The sequence below is a fragment of the Nerophis ophidion genome, linkage group LG13, assembly GCF_033978795.1.
Source record: "Nerophis ophidion isolate RoL-2023_Sa linkage group LG13, RoL_Noph_v1.0, whole genome shotgun sequence".
Taxonomy (NCBI): domain Eukaryota; kingdom Metazoa; phylum Chordata; class Actinopteri; order Syngnathiformes; family Syngnathidae; genus Nerophis; species Nerophis ophidion.
This window is the reverse complement of record NC_084623.1, coordinates 8,186,225-8,208,996: the sequence shown is the minus strand read 5'-3', so window position 1 is coordinate 8,208,996 and position 22,772 is coordinate 8,186,225. Positions and strand designations below refer to the sequence as shown.

Genomic DNA, 22,772 nt, shown 5'->3' with positions numbered 1-22,772 from the left:
ACATACATGAATAGATATGTGTGCTTAATATGTATGTGAATATGTATATATATATACAAATATGTATATATATAATTATATATGTGTATATATATGTGTATATATACCTGTGAATATGTGTGTATATATATGTGTATATGTATATCTATATGTTTTTATATATATATGTGTGTATATATATCTATATATATACGTATATCTATATATATGTGTTTATATATATATATATATATATATATATATATATATGTGTGTGTGTGTATATATGTACATACGTGTGTGTATATATGTATATATACGTGTATATATACATGTGTATATATACGTGTATATATATGTGTATATATATATATACGTGTATAAATATGTGTGTATGTTTATATATGTATATATACACACACATATATATGTATATATATGTGTGTGTGTATATGTATGTATATATGTATGTGTATATATGTGTAGATACATGACTACCATACATTAATATTATTTTACTTTATTATTAATTACTTTTATTTTAAATGTTATTATAGGAACAAGCGGTAGATATACTTTATTATAATGTTTAAAAATACCTTTTTAGGCCCACACCACACAGCCGGAAGGATCTTTTGGAAAAAGTCCCAGAATAAATATTATACCAAATAATACATTTGCGAGAATCTGTTTGAATTGTGTTGGATCCAGAATCCATTCTGAATCGAATCGTCACCTCCATGAGTTCGAATCGTCTCGAATTGTTCGGCGCCCAAAGATTTCCGTCATGACTTGCTGTAGCTTGTTTACCTCAGACGCAGTCAATAGTCACTTGTTCAACCTCTTTAATCATACTAGTGGCGTTCCTCAAGGCTCTATTCCAGGTCCTCTCTTTTTCTTCGTTAGCGCTATTCTACCGCTGACCCGCGAGTTGAGTTCAGAATAGTTGATTTTTAAAAACACTAACAAAATAAATGGATCAAAATAACTTGTCCACTGTAGATGAAGCTGGTTCTCAGGAATATACAAAATAATCCTAATAGTTAACGTAGCTTTCTGGAAACGTGGCCCCCAAAACTGTGGTTCTCTGGTTTACAGACTCTGGCAATTGGTTCGAAAACTAGAAACGTACAATTTTTTTAAAAAATTATAACACACGTCACATTTATTTATGTTACTGCTATTTAAGTTATAACATTTGGATTTTTCTTTGTATTTTTTATTTCATTTTTCTCATCACAGATGTTGGAACCAAATTGGTGTGCTTTATACGTACCGGTGACTAATATAACCAAAAAGAATGGAGGCAATACTTTTTTTTAAAAATCATTTGTCATATGCTGTAATTCCCCAAATGAACTGTGAAATGTTGTGATTCCTCAAAATAAAATCCCAGTTGCATTTTAGTGAAAAAATGAATTTCATATTTTTTTTGTGCGGCGCACGTGTAGAATCCTGTTTGTCCTTTAGGTGTCAGCAGAAGAGCACGTTACACTTCCACTTGCAGGTGGATATTTATAAACAATATTCACATTTAGTCGCATGTCCTTAGAGCAGGGGTGTCCAAACTTTTTCCACTGAGGGCCGCACACGGAAAAATCAAATCACGCGGGGGCCAAGTTGATATTTTTTCATTTTCAAAACCAATACAATAAACACCTTTTTTTTTATTATTGATGGGGCTCCCTCAAGTTAGATCTTAAGGACCCAGAAGGGTTTCTTTCAGTCTTAAACAAGGTTCAAAATAAGTCATATATTATTTTTTTCATAAAACCCTTGAATCGCTAATTCTACTTCATTATTTTTTACTTTTTACGAGCTTTTTCTCGAAACCCTATTTTTTGAGGCAAAACACAAAATACACTATATTTTTCCCAAAAGATTCCATCCATCCATCCATTTTCTACCGCTTATTCCCTTTTGGGGTCGCGGGGGGCGCTGGCGCCTATCTCAGCTACAATCGGGCAGAAGGCGGGGTACACCCTGGACAAGTCGCCACCTCATCGCAGGGCCAACACAGATAGACAGACAACATTCACACTCACATTTACACAAAGTTAAATATTTAATGTGAAGTAATTGGATCCCTAAATAGGTCAATAACTCATAGCAAAATTTTTTTGAATTTATTATTATTATTATCCATCCATCCATCCATTATCTACCGCTTATTCCCTTTTTGGGGTCGCGGGGGGCGCTGGCGCCTATCTCAGCTACAATCGGGCGGAAGGCGGGGTACATTCTGGACAAGTCGCCACCTCATCGCAGGGCCAACATTATTATTTTTTTTTAGCAAAGACAGTTACTAAATTCCACATAAAATCCTTAGGGATCCAAAAGTGTCCCACTCATAAAAAGGTCATGCTTTTTCTTATTTGTTTTATTTTTCATTCAACACTTAAATCTCTATATCAGCTTCAGATAATTGATTGTTTTTAATAACAATCAATAGGATAATTAGTATAACTAGTATTAGTATATAATTAGAATGGACATTTTTTTTTTCAAATTTTCATATTTTTCACGTTTTTATGTTTGTTGTATTTATGTCCTTTTTGTCCTTAAATCAATCAATAATTTATTGCAATATTGATTTTTATTCCTTTTTTTTTTGTTCAGAAAAAAAAAAAAAAAGGTGTTATTAGAGTCAACAATGCGACTTTTTCTCGTTGCATTTCACCTATTTGATCTTTTATTCCACTTTTTAATGTTTAAAATATATATATATATATTTTTGTATTTGTAGAATGATGTGCTTTGGACACCCCTGCCTTAGAGGGACCACTGTCAACATTTCTGACCTGGTGCTTTTTTTTTTTTTGTAGTCTGGGTTGAGTAAAAAAGGGGGAAAATGTTGCAAAGCTAATTACAGATGTAGTTATGTCAAGGGTCTATATGTACTCCCCCGGGGCATGTTGTAAAACCACATAATTACAGAGCAGCTGGCGCTTAATTCCAAGCCATCATTTTGTACTTTGTTTTATGTACAATCCCAGGACTTTCTCCTCCCACACAGGAGCAGAACGGCTTCAAATCATCTGGAAACAGACTCCTTTTGAAGGAGGTTCATGTCACGGCTATTTTTAAACGATGTTTAATCGGCGACACGTCTTGGAAAACCAAGGCATTTTCTTAAACTACTTCTCTAACCTTTCAGCCATTCATTCATAGACAAAAATGCAGACATACTGGAGCCTTTTTTTGTCACGTTGGATCAGAGGTGTCAAGGTGGTTTTCACTGAGGGCCTCATCGCAGTCACGTTTGGCCCCAGAGGGCCGCTTCTACATTAAATACTATTATTACACTTTTTTTTTTTAATACATTTTATTAGTAGATTTTTTTTAACTAAAATGTTTAAAAATTTTTTTAAATTGCAATAATTTCACATCAAAATTTAGTTTATATTACTGTAAATGGAACATAATTACTGCTGTTTTTGTGGTTAAAAAAAATGCAGCTCAGTTGCCGGAATTTTAATGTAAAATTTACATTTGTTTTTTTAACTGTAAATAAAAAAATCTTATTTTACAGTAAAATTTTGGCACCTGAGCTGTTCTTTTCCCGCCACAAATCAACAACTTAAAAATGTTCAGTGTATTACTGTAAATTCCAAATAGGCACCACCGTTTATTACAGTAAAAAAAAAAGTTTTTTCATTTAGCGAAAAATGCTGTAAAACCACAATAAATTTCACAATTTTACTGTGAAATATATTACTACTTTTATATTGCACACTTTGATGGATAACTTGCTTTTAAATCATTATCATTAATATTTATTTCTACTTAAAAAATGGTTTGAATGTTTGATGATATATTTTTGCATAGTTAGACGATATTTAGGTTAACATTATTTGAGATTACATGGAGTACATATATATATTTTCTCCAAAAATTCAAATAAAGAATACATTTCGTAAGAAAAGTTACAGTACTTTATTGATACATATTATTTACAGGCTTTTGAGGGCCAAGTAAAATGAAGTGGCGTGCCACATCTGGCCCCCGAGCCTTGAGTTTGACCCCTGTGCGTTAAATAAACAGTGGAACCGGAAACATTTATTATCCAACACGGTTCCTAAATCAAAAGTTTGTATAGTGAAGCAAATGTCTCCATAAGAAACAATGTAAATATGAATAATTGGTTCCAACCTGGACAAAAGTACATTTTTAGTGAACGTTTGTACTCAATATAAAGTGCTATGCAGTACTGAATATCAAATAAACATAAGGATGTGACTGATCAACTTTCTATTTTTTAACAAGCCGAAACACAGAAGTCACTATGGTGCCCTCACAAACGATCAGAAATCACACAAAATCCCTAAGTGAAAATTTGTACACAATATAAAATCCTACACAGTACTGAATATCAAATAAACATAAGGTAGTGACAGATCAACTTTCAATTTTTTAACAAGCCGAAACACAGAAGTCACTATGGTGCCCTCACAAACGATCAGAAATCGCAGAAAATCCCTAAGTGAAAGTTTGTACATAATATAAAGTGCTGTACAGTACTGAATATCAAAAAAATGTTAGAAGGTGACTGATCAACTTTCTATTTTTTAACAAGCCGAAACACAGAATTCAGTATGGTGCCCTCACAAACAATCAAAAATCACACAAAATCCCTAAGTGAAAATTTGTACACAACATAAAGTCTTACACAGTACTGAATATCAAGTATACATAACGTAGTGACAGATCAACTGTAAAATATTTAACAAGCCAAAACACCACAAGTCACTGTGGTGCCCTCACAGACAATCAGAAATCACACACAATTCCTAAGTGAAAGTTTGTACACAATATAAAGTGATATACAGTACTGAATATCAAATAAACATAAGGAGGCGACATATCAACTTTCTCTTATTTAACAAGCCGAAACAACACAGAAGTCACTGTAGTGCCCTCACAAACGATCAGAAATCACACAAAATCCCTAAGTGAAAGTTTTTACTTGACATAAAGTGCTATACAGTATTGAATATCAAAAAAAACATAAGGTAGTGACAGATCAACTCTAAACATTTTAACAAGCGAAACACAGAAGTCACTACGGTGCCCTCACAAACAGTCAGATTTCATACAAAATCCCTAAGTGAAAGTTTGTGCACAATATAAAGTACTATACAGTACTGCATATCAAATAAACGCAAGGAGGTGATGGATCAACTTTCTATTCTTTAACAAGCCGAAACACAGAAGTCATTTTGGTGCCCTCACAAACGATCAGAAATCACACAAAATCCCTAACTTTAACAACCATATTGCTACAATAATAAACATTTGAAATGGTAAAATCCACTTACATCAACATCGACAAGGAGCAGACAGAAAGGGAGAAGAACAAAAAGTAGCTCTTTCCTGTCTGCGCCGGCATTTTTTTCCCCAAGAAAAGTGTCGAGTCTCATCACAATTAAAACTGTTTTTGGCCTGCATTTGTGACACAAAATTAGAGTATATTCGGTAAATGAATACACAACTATAATAAATAAATAAATGGGTTGTACTTGTATAACTACATAAAAAGCTACACAAAGTGTCATCATTCTATGTTGCCTCATAAAGTTGAACTTGGACTTCGCTGCTGATCGTTTTCCAATCTTTATTTAAGATTTTCACTTGTCATAACACGAGGCGGGGTGTGAGGAGTCATAATGCAAAAATAGGAATGAATGTTTTACAGCGGCTTGCATCACCCCGCTCTGATGCTTTTCTCTTATCAAACGTCGTCTTAGAAAACGTCAGATTTTCCTCTGAAGTCTGCCGGCTGATCGGATTAAAGCCACTTTTTTTATCTTTATTTTTTTTGTGGGTTAAAGAGAAACCAGCGAGGAGTTCGGGGAATCCTAAGAATGCAGACTGCACGCTGCTCTCGTCTGCGGTGGCACACACCGGACACTTCGCCCTGCAGCAGCACATTCTCCTACATGGGGGGTCGGCAACCCGCGGCTCTTTAGCGCCGCCCTGGTGGCTTTTTCAAAAATATATGAAAAATGGAAAAAGATGGGGGTAAAAAAAAAATTAATTTTTTGTTTTAATATGGTTTGTGTAAGAGGACAAACATGACACAAACCTCCCTAATTGTTATAAAGCACACTGTTTATATTAAACATGCTTCACTGAATGGCGAGCGCCGTTTTGTCCTACTAATTTTGGCGGTCCTTGAACTCACCCTAGTTTGTTTACATGTACAACTTTCTCCGACTTTCTAGGACGTGTTTTATGCCGCTTCTTTTTCTGTCTCATTTTGTCCACCAAACTGTTAACGTTGTGCGTGAATGCACAAAGGTGAGTTTTGTTGATGTTATTGACTTGTGTGGAGTGCTAATCAGACTGCAAGCTAATCGATGCTAACATGCTATTTAGGCTAGCTATATGTACATATTGCATCATTATGCCTCATTTGTAGCTATATTTGAGCTCATTTAGTTCCCTTTAAGTCCTCATAATTCAATTTATATCAATAGATTTGTTTTTGTATTTTTGGTCCAATATGGCTCTTTCAACATTTCGGGTTGTCGACCCCTGCCCTACATTAACATGTGACTTGTTAAAAAAACAAAAAACAAGCCTGAACCAATAAATCATTGACAGAAAATTCCCATTATTTGAAACTGGAGATTTTAATGGTCCTTTTTCTTTATTTTTTATTTTTTACAAAAATCTATTTTCCATATGTGATTTCTACTTTGTATCATTTGTCACAAAATATATTTTTTATTTTTTTATAACAAATATATAAAAAGAAATTCCCATGAATATATATCATATTATTTCCAAACATTAATTTTAATTCCACATTTTTTAAAATCTTGCCATCTACAAAAAGCGTATAGAGAAAGTCAATATTATTGTCTTTTTAGGGACCGAATGTCCCTTTTGGACAGAGGACCCTATTGTATTTATAAGGTTTTATTATTATTATACCTCCGCCTCTGGCGAAAATTGCGGTCTAATCAAAAAACCAAAACTCAAAATTGCACTCTAGCGCCTCCTAGGAAAAAACTCAGACAAAATTGCTTGAACTTCCGTTAGGAATGTCGTAGAGACATGAAACAAAAACCTCTATGTAGGTCTCACTTAGACCTACATTTCATACACTTACATCCTTCAGCAAAAATCAACAGGATGTTGGCAAAAACCCCTTCAAAATAAGTTTCCTAAAAAATGTCATTTTTGCCTCTTTGAACTGTAATTTGACCCCCTTAAAATGCTTCAAAACTCACCAAAATCGACACATTCATCAGGACTGGTGAAATTTCGATGTAATAAAAAAAAACAACAACCTAAAACTCAAAATTGCGCTCTAGCGCCCCTTAGGAATACAACACTGACAAAACTGCTCTTGGGAAGAAAACACAGACACAACTGCTTGTAACTTCCGGTAGGAATATCGTAGAGACATTAAACAAAAACCTCTATGTAGGTCTCACTTAGACCTACATTTCATTAATTTACATCCTTCGGCAAAAATCAACAAGAAGTTGTCAATTACCCCTTCAAAACAAACGTTTTTGTAAAAACCTGTCACCTTTTTTCAAACATTATCTCCTCTGAGCGCATTTGTTGTGTCGGCTTCAAACTCGCACAGGATAGAGATTGAACCCTTCTGATTAAAAGTTTCTAACTGCTCCGGTTTTGATTTTACCAGCCTTCAAAGAAAATCTGCGCTGATGCTGCTGCCGTCTCAAGATGGCCGCTTAATAGCAGGAAGCACCAGCGTGACCACACAACGCAGAGAAGGTAGGTACTGTGCGGGTAAAGATATGTTGACTGGGTGAACGAAGGAGGCACCAGTGTGACCCCAGGATGCAGGGAAGGTAGGTAATGTGCAGGTAAAGATATGTTAAATGGGTAAAGGCAGGAAACACCAGCAAAAGTCGGTACCGTCCATTGCTGATTGCAGCTTTAATTTTTAATGTGATTTATTTATTTTCTCTCATAAAAAACAGCACTATAATTCATAATCCCCACATAATACAGCAAACTGTTTATGTATATTTGACCTCTAAATTGACCAAATGGTGTAAAGTAAATACAATTATTTGTTTGACTATGTTGCTTTAAGGCATTGGTCTCCAAACTTAGCATGGGGCTAATTTAATTTGGCCGAGGGCCAAATACATATTAAATGAATATGATGGATGTATAATTCATATAATTTAATACTACGAGTATGTGAAAGTTTGACTTCTACCTTGTTTACTGCAGTGATGACCTTCTTAAAGTTTTGTAATCAATCAGAAATATCAAGCAGCTAAAAGGTGCCAAACATGCATAAGTGTGGAGAGTGTTTTACATTTTCCCATGATGCACTTTAATGGATTTAAATGGGTGTAATGTAGCTTTTTTTTTTTAATGTTGTTTGGACAATTTTCATAATTTCCACAATGTTCAGTGAGCAGGCTGTGTTATGTGTGTCGACCTCCAGGTTAGTTGGAATTTTTTTTTTTTTGCACCATGACTAGGGAAGGTTGTTAGTATTGTGTCATATCAGAAAATGATGCGTATTTTCAAAGGTCATTGATCCGGTTTATTGTGGTTTATCCATATTGCTTAGTGAACGGGCTGTGTGATTGTGTGTTGCTTCTTATGTTAGTTTCCTTTTTTTTTTGCACCATGACTAGGGAAGGTTGTTAGAATTGTGTCATATCAGAAAATTCTGCGTATTTTCAAAGGTCATTGATCCGGTTTATTGTGGTTTATCCATATTGTCTAGTGAACGGGCCGTGTGATTGTGTGTTACTTTTTATGTTAGTTTCCTTTTCCTTTTTTTTCACCATGACTAGGGAAGGTTGTTTGGATTGTGTCATAAGAAATCCTGTGCTATTTTTACAAAGTATTTTCAAAGGTTATTGATCTGGTTTATCCATAATGTTCAGTTAGCAGGCTATGTTGTGTGTGACCATATGTGTTGACCTTTATGTTAGTTGCATATTTTTTTCTGCAGCATGATAAGGGAAGGTTGTTTGGATAGTGTCAAACAGGGGAATTTTGTGCTATTTTTCCAGAGTATTTTCAAAGGTCATTGATCTGGTTTATATGCTAGTGAGCAGGCTGTGTTGTGTGTGTCTGTGTGTTGACCTTTATGTTAGTATTTTTTTTTTTTTGCACCATGACTAAGGAAGGTTGTTTGGATTGTGTCATGTAAGAAAACAGCTGTGCTATTTTTCAAAGGTCATTGATCTGGTTTATCCATAATGTTCAGTGAGAAAGCTGTGTTGTGTGTGACCATATGTGTTGACCTTTATGTTAGTTGTATATTTTTTTCTGCAGCATGATAAGGGAAGGTTGTTTGGATTGTGTCATACAAGGGAATTCTGTGCTATTTTCAAAGGTCATTGATCTGGTTTATATGTTCAGTGAGCAGGCTGTGTTGTGTGTGTCTGTGTGTTGACCTTAATGTTAGTTGTATTATTATTTTTTTTGCACCATGACTAGGGAAGGTTGTTTTGATTGTGTCATATAAGCAAATGTCCCGCCGCCGGCCGCGCAAGTCCCAGGATTTCCCAAAATGTCCAAAACACGCCCAGCAAAGCCGCTCGGGAAGGCGGGGAGAAAAGTGAGAAAAGTCGGCAAAAGTCCCAAAAATGTTCAAAAATCCCACCCGGGCCGGGGGCGGGACTTGTGGGACTCGAACCTGGAAAAAGTGGTACTAAGTATTTTTCAACGGTCATTGATTTGGTTTATTCTTTTACTCATTTACTCACATTGTCCACAAGATGGCAGCAAATAGGTAGCATTCAGAGACCGCCTAGTATTTAAGATTACTTTGACAGCACTCTGCGGTGCTATGCTTTGTTTTCGTGGGCCAAATTGAGTACGCTGACGGGGGCTCACTTGGCCCACGGGCTCTAGTTTGGACACACCTTTTTTTTGAAGGCGTATAATATAATAGGCAATAACATGCCAATTGACTAATTTAGAGCTACATGACCTGTTGTATCAAATTTGATACACACATTTTTTAAACGGTTTTACTGTAGATATATTAGGAACTATTTAGTACTTTCACAATGCATCAACAGATTAACTGTTCAATAAAAATAAAACATTTTCCTACCTCATGGAATGAGTGTCTCTTCAAAAATCAGGTGCCTCTCGTTTCTTCTTCGTGGGAATCTTGAAGACAACTACTGCCCTCATGAGGATAATACTTTTATTGCATGCATCTGATTTGATACATCAGGCTTTTGACTGATGATGTAAAAAAAAAAAAAAAACTTTCACTTGTGATACGTTTGGCGTTCTGGGGCTAGCAAGAGAAGAAATATTACCATGCTGAGGAAGTACAGTTTCAAAGTTGTGTATTCTCGCCGACAACGTCCCCGTGCGATTTGTCTGGGACTGACCACCATTATTGATGACAGCGCGGAGGATTGCTATGCGTGGCCCGTGTGGGACGCCATCGCCGGCTGTGATTGGGAACCTTTTGAAAATGTCAAAGTGACACATGATTATGAATATTAAACGCTCATGCACAGCCCGCCGTCTCTTGACAGGAAGAGGGGCTTTGACAGATGGCGGCCTGCGGACGTGGAGGTCGCTGCACGACAAGGCGCTCGTCCAATTATCGGGCAGAATGATTTTGCCATTTGTTAAGAAAAATGATGTTTAGTTTGTTTTTAATTTTCTTCGAGTGAGCTTTGTTTATTAGGGCCGAATGTCCCTTTGGGACAGAGGACCCTATTGAATTTCTAGCATTTTATTCTTTCTTTCTTTCTTTCTTTCTTATTATTCCGCACTTTGAGCTGTAATTTAACCCCCTTAACATGCTTAAAAACTCACCAAATTGGACTGGCATCATTACGATTTAATCAAAAAACTTAACCCCAAAACTAATAATTGCGCTTTAGCGCCCCCTAGGAAGTAAACACAGACAATACTGCCTGTAACTTCCGGTAGGAAAGTTGTAGCGACATGAAACAAAAACCTCTATGTAGGTCCCACTTAGACCTATATTTCATACACTGACATCCTGCAGCAAAAATCTACAGGAAGTTTGCAATTCCCCCTTCAAAACAGATGTTTTGTAAAAGCACTCACCTTTGCCTCTTTGAGCTGTAATTTGACCCCCTTAACATGCTTCAAAACTCACCAAACTGGACACACACATCAGGACTGGCGAAAATTGCGATTTAATTAAAAAACCTAACCCCAAAACTCAAAATTGCGCTCTAGCGCCCCCTAGGAATAAACACAGACAAAATTGCTCCTAGGACGAAAATAAAGACAAAACTGCCTGTAACTTCCAGTAGGAATGTTATAGAGACATGAAACAAAAACCTCTATGTAGGTCTCAATTAGACCTACATTTCATATATTGACAACCGCCCGGAAAAATCAACAGGAAGTTTGCAATTCCCCCTTCACAACAAAAGTTTTTTCAAACATCATCTCCTCTGAGCGCGTTTGTCGTGTCGGCTTCAAACTACCACAGGAGAGGGATTGAACCCTTCTGATTGAAAGTTGATGAAAGAGTTTTAATCACTGCTACGGTTTTGATTCTATCAGCCTTCAAGGAACTGCTGCGCTGAAAAACATTTCAAAGATGGCCGCCGTGCGCAGACACAGTGAGGGAGACGTTTTTTTTCCGTCTGCTGCTGGTGCGCACGCACCAACATTCGTGAGGGAGGGGCTGTGATCGTCTATACCAAGATGGCTGCCAGGTGCTGTAGCTAAGCCGGTATGTTTTAAAGTTGTCGTTTGCCTGCATATCCTAAAAACAACCGTCCAACATTTTACAACTAATTGTAAACTTATAGGTGCCGACCATCAGGGCCGAGTGTGTCGATGTTGAGATATTAAGCCGAGTTGGTAAGTCTATCTGTTTTCTAATAGTAGCTACTAGCCTTACCCATGTATTTTCAATGGGCGATTAGCATCAGGTTTTAATCCCGTTTCCTCCTATGTTTCTGCTCCGATTGAATTTCTTTGTATGTCGAGTCTTTATTTTGGGTACTTACATATGGTGCCTGACTGTTGTGGCGTTTTAAGACCATCTGCACTTTTTATGCGCCGAGTTGCCAGGTCTATCTGTTTGCTAATAGTAGCTACTAGCCGTACCCATGTATTTTCAATGGCCGGTTAGCATCGGGTTTTTCTATCTTACGTCTGTCAGTAGACACGTTATGGAAGGTAAAAACTACAACATTTATAATAAAAAGTAGTGTATAGTTCTAGCTTATATCTATAAGTAGACACGTTATGGAAGGTAAAAGCTACAATATAATACAAAGTAGTTTGTTGTTCTAACTTATATCTGGGAAGCCTAGACTTCCCTCTCATCACCAACTTCTATATATACTCGGTCCCGTCCATCGATGCTTGCAGCTTTAATTATTTTTTTTTTCTCCCACTATTTTTCTCGCCTTCACAATGGCTTTAAAATGCACGAAAATTTGCCAGTTTTTGCAAGCACGTGCGGTCGGGGGACCCAGGCGATGTTTTAGCAGCACTTCAAAAATGGACTCTCTAGCGCCACCTTTTTGTGAAAATGGGAAAAATTGAGCCTCTCGTGTCGGATTCGTGTACCGTCCGCCATGAATTGATCATCGTCGACCCCGACTTAAACAAGTTGAAAAACTTAATGGGGTGTTACCATTTAGTGGTCAATTGTACGGAATATGTACTGTACTGTGCAATCTACTAATAAACGTTTCAATTAATCATGTTAACATTTTCAAACAATCATGGTACGTAAATAAACATTTGCACAATCCGATTAAAAAATAAAATATAAAGTCCAAATAAAAAATAAAGTTTGTCAGTTTGAACATCAAATATCTTGTCTTTGTAGTGCATTCAACTGAATATGGGTTGAAAAGGATTTGCAAATCATTGTATTCTGTTTATATTTACATCAAACACAATTTCCCAACTCATATGGAAACGGGGTTTGTACTTGTGCAATAACAATAAAGACTTACCTACTTACAGTGGGGCAAATAAGTATTTAGTCAACCAGTGATTGTGCAAGTTCTACCACTTAAAATGATGACAGAGGTCTGTAATTTTCATCATAGGTACACTTCAACTGAGAGAGACAGAATGTGAAAAAATCCAGGAATTCACATTGTAGGAATTTTCAAGAATTTATTTGTAAATTATGATAGAAGTATTTGGTCAACCATTCAAAGCTCTCACTGATGGAAGGAGGTTTTGGCTGAAAATCTCACAATTCATTCTTTCCTTAACACGGATCAATCATCCTGTCCCCCTAGCAGAAAAACAACCCCAAAGCAGGATGTTTCCACCCCCATGCTTCACAGTAGGTATGGTGTTCTTGGGATGCAACTCAGTATTCTTCTTCCTCCAAACACGACAAGTTGAGTTTATACCAAAAATATCTATTTTGCTTTCATCTCACCACATGCCATCCTCCCAATCCTCTGCTGTATCATCCATGTGCTCTCTGGCAAACTTCAGACGGGCCTGGACGTGCACTGGCTTAACCAGGGGGACACGTCTGGCACTGCAGTATTTGATTCCCTGTCGGCGTAGTGTGTTACTGATGGTAACCTTTGTTACTTTGGTCCCAGCTCTCTGCAGGTCATTCACCAGGTCCCCCCCGTGTGGTTCTGGGATCTCATGATCATTTTGACCCCACGGGATGAGATCTTGCGTGGAGCCCCAGATCGAGGGAGATAATCAATGGTCTTGTGTGTCTTCCATTTTCTGATAATTGCTCCCACAGTTGATTTTTTCCACACCAAGCTGCTTGCCTATTGTAGATTCACTCTTCCCAGTCTGGTGCAGGTCTATAATTATATTCCTGGTGTCCTTCAACAGCTCTTTGGTCTTGGCCGTAGTGGAGTTTGGAGTCTGACTGTTTGAGGCTGTGGACAGGTGTCTTTTATACAGATGAAAAGTTCAAACAAGGGCCATTAATACAGGTAACGAGCGGAGGACAGAAGAGCTTCTCAAAGGGGAACATTATCACAATTTCAAAAGGGTTAAAAACAATAAAAATCAGTTCCAAGTGGCTTGTTGTATTTTTGTAAGTTTTTTTCAAAATTTTACCGGTCTCGGAATATCCCTAAATAAAGCTTTAAAGTGCCTTATTTTCGCTCTCTGCGAAGACACTGGCCATTTCCCTGTGACGTCACACAAACAATGGGAATACCACAGCAAGATATAGCGACATTAGCTCGGATTCAAACTCGGATTTCAGCGACTTAAGCGATTCAACAGATTACGCATGTATTGAAACAGATGGTTGGAGTATGAAAGTATTGAAGAAGAAACCGAAGCTATTGAGCGAATAGCTATTGACGCTATTCATAGCCATAGCATGGCCGAATAGCTGCGTTAGCATCGCCGGTAAAAATGTGCGGACCAAACGATCAGGACTTTCGCATCTTTTGACACTGGAGCAACTTAAATCCGTCGATTGGTAAGTGTTTGTTTCGCATTAAATGTGGGTGGGAGGAAAGGTAATATAGTTGCAAATGCATCTACAGGTTATCCATACATCTCTGTGCCATGTCTGCTTTAGCACCGCCGGTAAATAGCATGTTAGCATCGATTAGCGTAGCATGTTAGCATCGATTAGCTGTCAGTCAACATCAACAAAACTCCCCTTTGTGATTTCGTTGACTATCGTTGCAAATGCATCTGCAGGTTATCCATACATCTCTGTGCCATGTCTGCTTTAGCACCGCCGGTAAATAGCATGTTAGCATCGATTAGCGTAGCATGTTAGCATCGATTAGCTGGCAGTCAACATCAACAAAACTCACCTTTGTGATTTCGTTGACTATCGTTGCAAATGCATCTGCAGGTTATCCATACATCTCTGTGCCATGTCTGCTTTAGCACCGCCGGTAAATAGCATGTTAGCATCGATTAGCGTAGCATGTTAGCATCGATTAGCTGGCAGTCAACATCAACAAAACTCACCTTTGTGATTTCGTTGACTATCGTTGCAAATGCATCTGCAGGTTATCCATACATCTCTGTGCCATGTCTGTCTTAGCATCGCCGGTCAAATGTGGAGACACTCCGGCACATTCAATGGGGGTCTGGCGGCAGACACTTTGGCATCTTCGGGCCAGTGGTGCAACTTGAATCGCTCCCTGTTAGTGTTGTTACACCCTCCGACAACACACCGACGAGGCATGATGTCTCCAAGGTTCCAAAAAATTGTCAAAAAAAACGGAAAATAACAGAGCTGAGACCCGGTGTTTGTAATGTGTTGAAAATGAAAATGGCGGCTGTGTTACCTCGGCGACGTCACGTTCTGACGTCATCGCCTCCAGCGCGATAAACAGAAAGGCGTTTAATTCGCCAAAATTCACCCATTTAGAGTTCGGAAATCGGTTAAAAAAAATAGATGGTCTTTTTTCTGCACCATCAAGGTATATATTGACGCTTACATAGGTCTGCTGATAATGTTCCCCTTTAAAGAAGAAGTTACAGGTCTGCGAGAGCCAGAGAAGTGACCAAATACTTATTTTCCACCGTCATTTACGAATAAATTCTTTGAAATTCCTACAATGTGAATTCCTGGATTTTTTTCCTTCACATTCTGTCTCTCACAGTTGAAAATTACAGACCTCTGTCATCATTTTAAGTGGGAAAACTTGCACAATCGCTGGCTGACTAAATACTTTTTTGCCCCACTGAACTTACAAATCACCATATGAGTCCCGTCTCCTGCTTTTGCAGAAAAAATTGCACTCATGTTCAACTCTGTCATGTGTAAAAAAAAAAAAACCCAAAACATTTACTGTATCAGGAAATAATATTCACAATTTTTGTATTTTTTTTTAAGCTGTACAAATGTATTGGTCTCCTTCATCCTGTCAGTGTGCAGTACTCGCTACATTGGTGACCGCTTATAAAATTATCTTTCTAAAATGTCTAAACAACAAAAAGGCTCACTGGCGTCGTGGATTATAAACCACGGCCACCGACGTTCTCATGTTGGATGTCACAATGTTCATGTTACAAAATGTACAACGCTACGGCCCTAGAAGCACAAATCAGACAAGGTGTGGAAAAAGGCGTGGCTTCCATCTTCTACTGTAAAAATCCAACTTCTGTAGTCCTTAGAATTAGATTGAATATAGCACAAAAAAAATGTGTTCACCTTTAGAGTTTTTTTTTTTTTTTTACATCTTGTATACAATATAGAACATGTAGATCTTATCTCTTTAAATGGTTATATCATCGACGACCTTGCAATGGTACGTTCTCCGTTGTTTTCAGTGGGGGAAAAAATGGGAAACAAATAAATAAATCACATTTTTATACAGTGGGGCAAAAAAGTATTTAGTCAGCCAGCGATTGTGCAAGTTCTCCCACTTAAAATGATGACAGAGGTCTGTAATGTTCATCATAGGTACACTTCAACCGAGAGAGACAGAATGTGGAAAAAAAATCCAGGAATTCACATTGTAGGAATTTTAAAGAATTTATTTGTAAATTATGGTGGAAAATAAGTATTTGGTCAACCATTCAAAGCTCTCACTGATGGAAGGAGGCTTTGGCTCAAAATCTCACGATTCATGGCCCCGTTCATTCTTTCCTTAACACCGATCAATCATCCTGTCCCCCTTAGCAGAAAAACAGCCCCAAAGCATGATGTTTCCACCCCCGTGTTTCACAGTAGGTATGGTGTTCTTGGGATGCAACTCAGTATTCTTCTTCCTCCAAACACGACCAGTTGAGTTTATTGTTTACAATCAGGGCCTCAAGCAGCAAGAGCTATTCGGACCGAGAAAGCAACAATTTCCCCATTAATTTGAGCGAGGATGAAAGATTCATGGATGAGGAAAGTTGGAGTGAAGCACAAAAAAAAAAAAGCGACTGCTCCGGGCGGCGGCAGTGTGAGCGATTCAGATGTGATTAGACACATTCTGGAAAATCCCTTATCTGCTAATTGTGTTAATAGTATTTTAGTAAGATTCTAAAGTCATACCTGAAAGTCGGATGGCTGCGGTGAACGGCAATGTCTCTGAGAAAAGCCGAGGAGCCAAGTGCACAGCTGCCTTTTTGACAGCTACATGAGGAGGTCCCATAATCCACTTAAGTCTCCGGTAAGAGCCGACTTAATATCACAATTTTCCCATCCAAAAACTTGCTGGTCGACGTAGAGAAACATGTTCGCTTGACCGCTTTGTGTTAAAGCTTCACGACAAACAAAAACGCTGGCTGTGTTTCGGTGCTAAAGGCAGCTGCTTTCCACCAACAGCATTTTTCTTTATAGTCTCTATTAATAATTGAACAAATTGCAAAAGATTCCGCAACACAGATGTCCAAAAGACTGTGTAATTATGCGATAAAAAGAGACGACCAAAAAGTTATATTTTGGTTCCATCTGACCACATGACATTCTCCCAATCCTCTGCTGTATCATCCATGTATCCATTTTGGTATAAACTCAACTGGTCGTGTTTGGAGGAAGAAGAATACTGAGTTGCATCCCAAGAACACCATACCTACTGTAAAGCATGGGGGTGGAAACATCATGCTTTGGAGCTGTTTTTCTGCTAAGGGGGACAGGACGACTGATCCGTGTTAAGGAAAGAATGAATGGGGCCATGTATCGTGAGATTTTGAGCCAAAACCTCCTTCCATTAGTGAGAGCTTTGAAGATGGAACGTGGCTGGGTCTTCTTCCAGCATGACAATTATCCCAAACACACCGCCCGGGCAACGAAGGAACGGCTCCGTAAGAAGCATTTGAAAGCCTAGCCAGACTCCAGACCTCAACCCCATAGAAAATCTGTGGAGGGAGTTGAAAGTCTGTGTTGCTCGGCGACCGCCCCCAAAACATCGTTGTTTTTCTGCTAAGGGGACAGGACGATTGATCCGTGTTAAGGAAAGAATGAATGGGGCCATGTATCCTGAGATTTTGAGCCAAAACCTCCTTCCATCAGTGAGAGCTTTGAATGGTTGACCAAATACTTATTTTCCACTATAATTTACAAATAAATTCTTTAAAATTCCTACAATGTGAATTCCTGGATTTTTTTTCCACATTCTGTCTCTCACAGTTGAAGTGTACCTATGATGAAAATTACAGACCTCTGTCATCATTTTAAGTGGGAGAACTTGCACAATCGCTGGCTGACTAAATACTTTTTTGCCCCACTCTATATAAATTGGATGAAGGGGTCATGCAGCCCTCCTCTTGTTTTCTTGTAGAGAAAGAATCCTTTGCAAAAGTTGGTCCTAAGAACGCAAACCAGAGGCAAGATGGTCCGATCCAGGTGAAGAAAAAAATAAAAAAATAAAAAATGGTGTCCAATCTGTGGCTATATAGCAGGGGTCACCAACTTTTTGAAACCAAGAGCTACTTCTTGGGTGCTGATTAATGCGAAGGGCTACCAGTTTGATACACACTTAAATAAATTGCCAGAAATAGCCAATTTGCTCAATTTACCTTTAATAAATAAATCTATATATATAAAAAAAATGGGTATTTCTGTCTGTCATTCTGTCGTACATTTTTTTTTCCTTTTATGAAAGGTTTTTTGTAGGGAATAAATGACTTTAAATAGACTCCCTTTTTAGACTCTCTTTTTAGACCAGTTGATCTGCCGTTTCTTTTCTTTTTCTTCTATGTCCCACTCTCCCTTGTGGAGGGGGTCCGGTCCGATCCGGTGGCCATGTACTGCTTGCCTGTGTATCGGCTGGGGACATCTCTGCGCTGCTGATCCGCATCCGCTTGGGATGGTTTCCTGCTGGCTCCGCTATGAACGGGACTCTCGCTGCTGTGTTGGATCCGCTTTGGACTGGACTTTCGCGACTGTGTTGGATCCATTATGGATTGAACTTTCACAGTATCATGTTAGACCCGCTCGACATCCATTGCTTTCCTCCTCTCCAAGGTTCTCATAGTCATCATTGTCACCGACGTCCCACTGGGTGTGAGTTTTCCTTGCCCTTATGTGGGCCTACCGAGGATGTCATAGTGGTTTGTGCAGCCCTTTGAGACACTAGTGATTTAGGGCTATATAAGTAAACATTGATTGATTGATTGATGAAAAAAACACTTAATTGAACGGTTTAAAGGAGGAGAAAACAGGAAAAAAATTGAAAACGTAATTTTGAAACATAGTTTATCTTCAATTTCGACTCTTTAAAATTCAAAATTCAGCCGAAAAAAATGAAGAGGAAAAACTAGCTCATTTGAATCTTTTTGAAAAATTAAAAAAAAATTTATGGAACATCATTAATAAATTTTCCTGATTAAGATCAATTTTGGAATTTTGATGACATGTTTTAAATAGGTTAAAATCCAATCTACACTTTGTTAGAATATATAACAAATTGGACCAAGCTATATTTCTAACAAAGACAAATCATTATTTCTTCTAGATTTTCCCGAACAACATTTTTAAAAAGAAATTCAAAAGACTTTGAAATAATATTTAAATTTGATTCCACAGATTTTCTAGATTTGCCAGAATAATTTTTGGGGAATTTTAATCATAATAAGTTTGAAGAAATATTTCACAAATATTCTTCGTCGAAAAAAACAGAAGCTAAAATGAAGAATTAAATTAAAATGTATTATTCTTTACAATAAAAAAAAAAAGAAAATTACTTGAACATTGATTTAAATTGTCAGGAAAGAAGAGGAAGGAATTTAAAAGGTAAAAAGGTATATGTGTTTAAAAATCCTAAAATCATTTTTAAGGTTGTATATTTTTTCCTCTAAAAATGTCTTTCTGAAGATTATAAGAAACAAAATAAAAAAAAATAAATGAATTTATTCAAACAAGTGAAGACCAAGTCTTTAAAATATTTTCTTAGATTTTCAAATTCTATTTGAGTTTTGTCTCTTAGAATGAAAAATGTCGAGCAAATTGAGTCCAGCTTGCTAGTAAATAAATACAATTTAAAAAATAGAGGCAGCTCACTGGTAAGTGCTGCTATTTGAGCTATTTTTAGAACAGGCCAGCGGGCGACTCATCTGGTCCTTACGGGCTACCTGGTGCCCGCGGGCACCACGTTGGTGACCCCTGGTATTTACTGTACACACGCGTGGTTGGTTAGCAGCACAAGTTGGGTGTCGGACTTTGGCTGGAGCTTTTCACTGCGGGGGGAGGGGGGATCTTCTTTCCTTGTCAATGCAAAGGAAACTATGGAGGAAAGAAAAAACAAAAACAAAGTACAGTCGGCTCTAGCAGGTGAAGTCCTCAAACACCCCGTGGTGCCCCGTGTGGTGGTGGTGAGGGTGGTGGTGGTGGTTGGGCAGCATGGTGTTGGCGTACGCCCCCTCCGGGTGACTCCGTGTCGTCGCGTTGGGCTCCTGTTGGAAGCACAGAAAGACCTTGATTTGCCAACTTAATTGGTTTTAAAACTGGACTCGTAAATCTTAAAATAAAATTTAAAAAAAGAAGCAAATTACCGCATTGTTTGGACTACAAAGCGCACACCCACAAAATGTTCTAAAATATAGTTTTCCCCCTATATATTAGCCGCACCGGACTATACGTCCCAAATAAATAAGTTTCTTTTACACAGAAATATTTCGTAAACAACTTAATTGTTTACTGCGACATGGCAGTAAAACGGCTGAAGAAATAAAACAGAAGCCATCGTCATCGTCATTTACCATGAATGGACCTCGACTTAAACATGTTGAAAAACTTATTCGGATGTAACCATTTAGTGGTCAATTGTACCGAATATGCACTCTACTGCGCAATCTACTAATACAAGTTTCAATCAATCAATTTGTTAGCCACACCCACAACATTTTCGGAAATAATTTTTTTCCCCTCATCTATCAGCTTCACAAATATGTACGTCGTGAAATAAGTTTTTTTTTTACACAGAAATGTTTTGTAAATGTTTATTTACATACCTTAATTGTTTCCAATCAGTGTATGTAACACGGCAGTAAAACGGCGGATCAAACAAAACAGAAGCCATCGTCATGGACCCGCTAGCTGCAGAAGGTAGCTCTTTAATCAGCTAAACAGACTCAATGACTCCACGGTGGCGTTTTGGTGAATTTACGAAAGAATTACTGTGCAATCTACTAATAAAAGTTTCAATCAATCAATCAATTTGTCAGCCACACCCACAAAACTCTCAGAAATATTTTTTTCCCTCCATCTATCAAAACAGGACTACAAGTCGTAAATATAAACGTCGTAAAATGAGTTGGTTTTTTTTACACAGAAATGATTTGTAAATGTTTATTTACATACCTTAATTGTTTCTAAACGGTGTCTGTAACACGGCAGTAAAACGGCTGATCAAACAAAACAGAAGGCATCGTCATGGACCCGCTAGCTGCGGGAGCTAGCTCTTCAATCAACTAAACAGACTCAATAACTCCACATAGGCGTTTTGGTGAATTTACGAAAGAATTACTGTGAAATCTACTAATAAAAGTTTCAGTCAATCAATCAATTTGTCAGCCACACCCACAAAACTCTCAGAAATATGTTTCCCCCCCCATCTATCAAAACAGGACTACAAGTCGTGAATATAAACGTAGTAAAATGAGGTGTTTTTTTTACACAGAAATGTTTTGTAAATTTTTATTTACATACTTTATTTGTTTCCAAACAGTGTCTGTAACACGGCAGTAAAACGGCTGATCAAACAAAACAGAAGCCATCGAAATGGACCCGCTAACAGCGGGAGCTAGCTCTTCAATCAGCTAAACAGACTCAATAACTCCACGGTGGCGTTTTGGTGAATTTACGAAAGAATTACTGTGCAATCTACTAATAAAAGTTTCAATCAATCGATCAATTTGTTAGCCACACCCACAACATTTTCTGAACCCCCCCATCCTCCATCTATCAGCCGCACTGGACTATAAGTCGCAAATATATACGTTGTGAAAAGAGGCTTTTTTTTTTTTTTACAAAGAAATGTTTTGTAAATGTTTATTTACATACCTTAATTGTTTCCAAACAGTGTCTGTAACACGGCAGTAAAACGGCTGATCAGACAAAACAGAAGTCATCGTCATGGAACAGCTAGCAACTCCACGGTGGCGTTTTGGTGAATTTACGAAAGAATTACTGTGCAATCTACTAATAAAAGTTTCAATCCATCAATTTGTCAGCCACACCCACAAAACTCTCAGAAATATTTTTTCCCCCCCCATCCATCAAAACAGGACTACAAGTCGTAAATATTAACGTCGCAAAATGTGTTTTTTTTTTACACTGAAATGTTTTGTAAATGTTTATTTACATATCTTAATTGTTTCCAAACAGTGTCTGTAAGACGGTAGTAAAACGGCTGATCAAACAAAACAGAAGTCATCGTCATGGACCAGCTAGCTGCAGAACCTAGCTCTCCAAACAGCTAAACAGACTCAATGACTCCACGGTGACGTTTTGGTGAATTCACGAAATAATTACTGTGAAATCTACTAATAAAAGTTTCAGTCAATCAATCAATTTGTAAGCCACACCCACAACATTTTCTGAAGCCCCCCCCCCCCCCACCTATCAGCCGCACTGGACTATAGGACGCAAATATATACGTTATGAAATGAGGCTTTTTTTACGCAGCAATGTTTTGTAAATGTTTATTTACATACTTTAACTGTTTCCAAACGGTGTCTGTAACACGGCAGTAAAATGGCTGATCAAACAAAACAGAAGTCATCGTAATGGGCCCGCTAGCTGCGGAAGCTCGCTCTCCAATCAGCTAAACAGACTCAATGACTCGACGATGACGTTTTACCGAATTTAGGGAATTTACGATAATGAAACAATACAAAGAGAAAGCCATTGTAAGTCACAGACAGGCAGCGCATGTTAGCAAATGCTAACAACTCTAGCTTCAAGACGA

General features: G+C 37.8%; 1 protein-coding gene across 1 annotated transcript in view; it reads right to left on the bottom strand.

The window, feature by feature from the left end:
* Positions 1-18,087: 18,087 nt before the first annotated feature.
* Positions 18,088-22,772, bottom strand: part of asic4a (acid-sensing (proton-gated) ion channel family member 4a) — a 329,307-nt gene continuing 324,622 nt past the window's right edge. The window contains exon 10 of the mRNA XM_061918328.1: positions 18,088-20,256. Coding sequence (XP_061774312.1) covers positions 20,128-20,256 — 129 coding nt within the window. The 3' untranslated portion in view covers positions 18,088-20,127. The remainder of the gene's footprint in view (positions 20,257-22,772) is intronic.